The sequence below is a fragment of the Myotis davidii genome, unplaced genomic scaffold (genome assembly GCF_000327345.1).
Source record: "Myotis davidii unplaced genomic scaffold, ASM32734v1 scaffold223, whole genome shotgun sequence".
NCBI lineage: Eukaryota > Metazoa > Chordata > Mammalia > Chiroptera > Vespertilionidae > Myotis > Myotis davidii.
The window spans coordinates 4447040-4453212 of NW_006294609.1; the positions used below are offsets into that span (position 1 = coordinate 4447040).

Sequence of the window (6173 nt, forward strand, 5' to 3'; positions counted from 1 at the left end):
CTTAATCTATCACCAATGAATTTCATGTAACCCACCTATGTCCCTCCTTTGATTGCAATGTATAAATACAAATGTAACCCCGCCATTCTCCAGAGCATTATCTCAATTCGTTGAGGTTCTGCTTCTCGGCATATGTCGGCAGTTTGGCTCAAATAAACTCACAAAAATCCTTTACAGGTTTCAATGGTTTTTACGTTAACCATGGCAGCTTGGTGAATGGTGCAGCCCTTCACTGAGCTAAGGAACCCACCAAAAGGAGGTGGGAGGGCGGAGATAGAGCTCAATTCTGGTTGTGGTTTGGAGTGTTTGTTGGAGATCAGTGGTGTCCAGGTGGCACCCCTGCGCTCCAGGATGGAGGTCTGGATGGAGGCAGTGAAGGCAGACTGTGCCCTGTGCCTTCTCTCACAGCTTTGGCCTCATCATGTGCATAAGGCGGCTTTTCCGGTCCTCACATCTCCAGTGGGCTTGGAGGGCAGCCTTCCTGAAACACAGCCAGTGTGGGCACCAGGGACCCTGGCGATGGACACACTCTGGAGGCGGCCCCTACAGAGCGGTCATTTTTGACATGGGTGGAGTTCTCATTCCTTCTCCAGGGAAAGTGGCTGCAGGTGAGCTCTTGGTTCTATTTCACTTTTGGAGATGGGGGTGAGGGTGGAATGGGAGTGGGGTGGGGCGTGGAGGGTGGGAAGGAGAGACAGAGAGGAACATTTGGTCAGCAGCGTGTCCCGGTGGGTGATATTCTGGCTCTTGAATCAAATTCTAAGCACCACTTAGTGGTTGATTATGTTGAGTAAATTAATCTAGTTTCCTCATCATTGACGTAGGTCTGATATAGCGGTTCTCAACCTGTGGGTCGCGACCGCTTTGGAGGTCGAACGACCCTTTCACAGGGGTCGCCTAAGACCATCCTGCATATCAGATATATTCATAACAGTAGCAACATTACAGTTATGAAGTAGGAACAAAACTAATTTTATGGTTGGGTCACAACATGAGGAACTGTATTTACAGGCTAGAAGGTTGAGAACCACTGGTCTAATACGAGTGCCTACCTCGTTGGGGTTTGGAAAGCAGAGTGTTCAGTTCACCTAAAATTCTCAATAAATGACAAGCTGCCACTGTTATTGGTAGGATTTAACTAGTATCTTCCCCTGTGAACTGTGCTGCTTCTGAAATCTTGAACTCTGAAAGCCCCTCCCTTGATCCCAGCCTTCCTTCTTTTTTAAAAATATATTTTATTGATTTTTTACAGAGAGGAAGGGAGAGGGATAGAGAGTTAGAAACATCGATGAGAGAGAAACATCGATTCAGCTGCCTCCCGCACACTTCTCCCCACTGGGGATGTGCCCGCAACTGAGGTACATGCCCTTGACCGGAATCGAACCTGGGACCCTTGAGTCCGCAGATCGACGCTCTATCCACTGAGCCAAACCATTTAGGGCCCAGCCTTCCCTCTTCCACCAACTTCCTCTAAGCCTTCCAGAGCAAACCTCCAGTCTCTGATCCTTTCTTTGTCAGGCCTCTCCTGGTTTTACATTTTTCCTACTTAGAACAACTCACTTAAGTTTGACTAGTTTTAGCTCTAACAAAACAGTGATTGAAACAAGATAGAGGTTTCTTTCTTTGGCAGGAAAGCCAAGGTATGTGGTCTGGGGCTGGCATGTTGCTCTGTGATACCAGGGACTCAGGCTTCCTATTGTGCTGCTCTGCTGTGAGTTCATTTCCAGTTTCACCGCACGGTCTGTTTTGGCTGCATCACCTCCTGCCATTACATTCTCATTCCAGCCAGCAGGAAGGAAACAGGGCCAAACAGCTGTCCCTGTCCTCTGACCTGCTCTGGTGGCTGGTTGGCAATGCTCCGTGTCAAATGAACTGAAGTACAGGCCTAGTGGTTTGGCTCAGTGGATAGAGCGTCGGCCTGCAGACTGAAGTGTCCCGGATTTGGTTCCTGCCAAGGGCACGTGCCCGGGTTGCGGGCTCAATCCCCAGTAGGGGGTATGCAGGAGGCAGCCTATCTATGATTCTCTCACATCATTGATATTTCTCTCTCTCTCTCTCTCTCCCCCTTCCTTTTTGAAATCAATAAAAAGTAAAATAAATGAAGTCCAGATTTCCTATGCTCCTGGGTAAAAAGTTACCCGGCTGTGCAAATCGGCTGAGCGAGCTATTTTTTTTTAGTTCCAGGGACAGCTGGGCCCTCAGCCTCTCTATTCCTCCACTCATTCCTCTCTCTTTCACCGCAGCCGGGCTGTTCCAGACACCTCCCCCTCCAAGGCGTCACACTCCCCCACCCCAAACCTTCAGACTGGGCAGACAGAGAACATAAAGGTCCCTGGGCAGGAATCTCCTGGACTTTGTCTAGAGTATTTTGAGAACCTATTTGCTCCTCTCCACCTGCACTGCCTCTGCCCATTTCTATCCCTGTCTCCTCCCACCTGCCTGATCCCATCAGCCTCCTAACTGCTCTCTCTGCCTCTGGCCTCTGGGTTTTGCGCCGCCCTCCACACAGCCCCCAGGATTACCTGCCTAAAACACAGATCTTATCCCTTCACTCCCCTGCTTCAAATCCTGAGTGCCTGCACTTTGTCCCTTAAATTGGGTCCAGAAGCTTTTGCCTGGCATTCAGCACCTCTCGAAATTAGCCTTGTATCCTGGTATCACACTGTTTCCTACTGTGTGTCCCCATTTCAGCTGCCGTAGACTACTTGATGTTCTCTAAACTTGCCAAACACATGTACAGTGCGGTGCCTTTGTAAGCTCTGTTCCCTCTGCTAGCAGCCACCCTTCCCTGCCTCCTCTATAAATGACTTGCTTAAACTTTATTCAGTCAGAAAACAGATTTTTATGGAGCAGTTACTAAGTGCTGGGCACTGCTGAAGCGTGAAGGGATACTGTGTGCAATGTGACAGACACAATCCCCTCTGCAATCCCCACTTACCACATTTCAAGGGCTCAGTTGCCACATGTGGCTACTGGCTACTGTCTTAGAGATACAGCATTTCCATCTGTGTAGGAAGTTGTGCAGTTTACAAAATGAAGGTTGGTTTAATTTTTTTTTTTTTAGTACTGTCAGTATCTAGCTTATTACCCTATGGGCTTCCTTACTGTGTGGCCAAGACCGTGTGAATGACCTAATATATATGAGCCAGCTAGTGAAAAACCAGAAAAGAAAATTTATATTAGAGCGTCCAGTGTCATCTCAAGCAGGTGGTAAGGATATGAGACTTAGCAGCAGTGTCCCCTCATACAAATCAGTACTGCTGTTCCCTTGGAGATCTAAGGCTGAGATGTGCATTTCCTGGATTTTTTCAGATTCCCAATAGAGCCCACTTGGCACCATAGTGATGCCACAGGAACTGGTATGGTAATTCCCCTGAGCTCCCTAAACTCCAGCCATCTGTTAATGGGTTTCACTTATTGCATATTTTTCTTCCTACAGAATGGGAGGCACAAAATCATATCCCTTCCGGAACTATATTGAAGGCTTTCATCACAGGTGGCGAAAATGGGCCCTGGCTGAAATTTATGAGAGGAGAAATAACAAAAGAGGATTTCTTACAAGAATTTAGGAGAATCTGCTCTGAAATTGTGAGTGATAAATATTTTTTGTTTGTGTGTTTGAAAATATATTTTTATTGACTTCAGAGGGGAAGGAAGAGGGAGAGATAGACAGACACATCAATGATGAGAGGGAATCATTGATTGACTGTCCCGTGCACACCCCCTACTGGGGATCGAGCCCACAATCCGGGCATGTGCCCTTCACCAGAATTGAGGGGACCCTTCAGTCTGCAGGCTGACACTCTCTCCACTGAGCCAAACTGGCTAGGGTGATAAACATTCTTGAATTTCCATATTCTTTTTGTCTAGAGTAAAGGATGTAACGTAACACTCGTCCATATTTATTAAACTGCAAGTAAAGAAGTGAAAAATCTAATAATTCATTATAAATTTTTAAGCTATTTCTTCCACCCTTGGGTACTCAACTTTGACAACACATATGAATAAATAAAAATATTCTTTCACTGCCCCTCCATCAGCCATTATGCTGTCTGCCTAATGAGAAAGCTTATTTGAGGCAATAATATTAATAAGCCTTTTCTCTGTACTATGCATTTTCTAAGCTCTTTATATTAACTTATGTAACTTTCACAATAAGCCTGCTAAAATATAATTTAAAATATAGTAAATAAAGTTCTGTGGATAGATGATAGAGATGTGTACATAATAATGAATGTACTTAATGACGTTCAACTGTACACTTAACGTGGTTAAAATGGTAAATTTTATGTTATGTATATTTTATCACAATTTTAAATGTTTTAAAAACATTAAGCTAAGTGAAAAGAAAAACAGTAAAAAGAAAAGACCACAGATTATATGATTCCATTTATATGAAATGTCCAGAAACAGAAAGTAGATTAGTGATCTGCTCAGACTGGGCCTATTGGAGGTGTGGGAAGGAATGGGGAGTGACTGTACTAATGGGTATGGGGTTTCTTTTTAAGGGGATGAAAATGTTCTAAAACTAATTGTGGTGATGGTTACATAACTTTGTGAATATATTAAAAACATTGAATTGTATGGCTTAAATGGGTGAGTTGTATGGTGTGTGAATTGTATTTCTTTAAAGCTGTTGTAAAATGTGAGTGTGTGTGTGTATAAAGAAAATAGCAGGTTTGCCTTTACAGATTTTAAAACATGATAAAATAAGAGTTTCAAAACCCACACAGATTGAATTAAAAAAAAATTGATCAGAAACTGAAGTTCATAATGGTGAGTTAAGGCAATACAAAACCATTAAATGTCTTCTGGATCACTGAAAATTAAATTACATCAACTTATTACACTTTTAAAGTTTAATGTATCCTCTTACAGTATCCTGCTACTTTTTAAAATTGACAGCCCATGGTTGAAATAAAGAACTCCTTTAACTGGAATATTGATATACATAGCTCCATACTCTAACCATTTAACTCTAATTCTAAGTCGCTTTTTATAACCTTATATGCAAAGCTCTGCACAAAGGCCGAGGGAGAAGATTCCTTTAAGCAGCAAGCCAAAGGCCTGGGCTCTTACAGCCAGCTAGCACAGGGAGCTGGGAATATTTCTTTTTCTCTGTTTGCGATAAGCTGACTTTTCTCTTAGTGATTGCTGGTTCGTCTTTCCCTTCCTCCTTTCCTAGTCAAATACCTCTGTGCCTGTGGACAACTTTTTCTCTCTGCTGACCAGTGAGCAAGTGGCGAAGCAGTTCCCAGTGATGACTGAGGCCATAACTCAAATTCGGGCAAAAGGCCTTCAGACTGCAGTCTTGAGCAATAATTTTTATCTTTCCAATGGCAAAAGCTTTTTGCCCCTGGACCGAACACAGTTCGATGTGGTAAGTTTGAAGTGATACTAAACAATAATCAAAACAGCCTGTCCTTGCTTCGGGATGCAGCATTTAACGCTGCCCTTTAGCAGGTCTTGAGTGAATGGGTTTTTTATTCAGACACTTGACTAAGTCAGGTTTAGATATAACAGGTTGAAAAGAGGACTTGTATCACTGAGCTCTTAGCAAGGTCAAACATTTATGGGATTTGGAAACAGGTTGAGACCTCAGCTTTAGAGACTTCCTTACGCTCTGGATTTGAACCTCAGTCACCACATAACACACACACTTCTGTCAGCCTCTTAATGGCCCCTGGGACCTTTTCTTTTCAAAGACCAACCATGCTGCCCTCTCTTTCTATGGCATCAATGCTTAGACCAGCACTGTTCAATAACACTGACTGCTGTAATAGAAATGTCCAATACAGTCATGTATGGCTATGAAGCACTTGAACTGTGGCTAATGTCACCAAGGAATTGAATTGAATTTCCTTTAATTAAGTGTGAAGAGTCACATATGGCTAGTGGCTATTGTACTAGATGGTGCTGGACTATCCAAGTACCCTGAGAACATACTGAGCCAAAATACAGTTTTCTGCCCTATCTCTCTGAAATCAATAAAAATATATTTTTAAAAATCTGTTTTTTGAATGAAGTTTAAGCAAGTCATCTATCAATATATATATATATCTCCAAGGATAATGATCTATTTTCTCTTAGGGAAATGGGGAATCCTTCACAGATGAAGATCCTTCTGATCTTCTAGCACAGAAGATCATATCTTAAAAAAAAAAAAATATATA

At 43.0% G+C, this 6173-nt stretch overlaps 1 protein-coding gene across 1 annotated transcript in view; it reads left to right on the forward strand.

Annotated features, from left to right (window-relative positions):
• The first annotated feature begins 409 nt into the window (after nt 1-409).
• The window catches only part of ACAD10 (acyl-CoA dehydrogenase family member 10), a 30398-nt gene continuing 24634 nt past the window's right edge, over nt 410-6173 (forward strand). The window contains exons 1-3 of the mRNA XM_006768919.2: nt 410-608; nt 3440-3588; nt 5186-5380. Coding sequence (XP_006768982.1) covers nt 422-608; nt 3440-3588; nt 5186-5380 — 531 coding nt within the window. The 5' untranslated portion in view covers nt 410-421. The remainder of the gene's footprint in view (nt 609-3439; nt 3589-5185; nt 5381-6173) is intronic.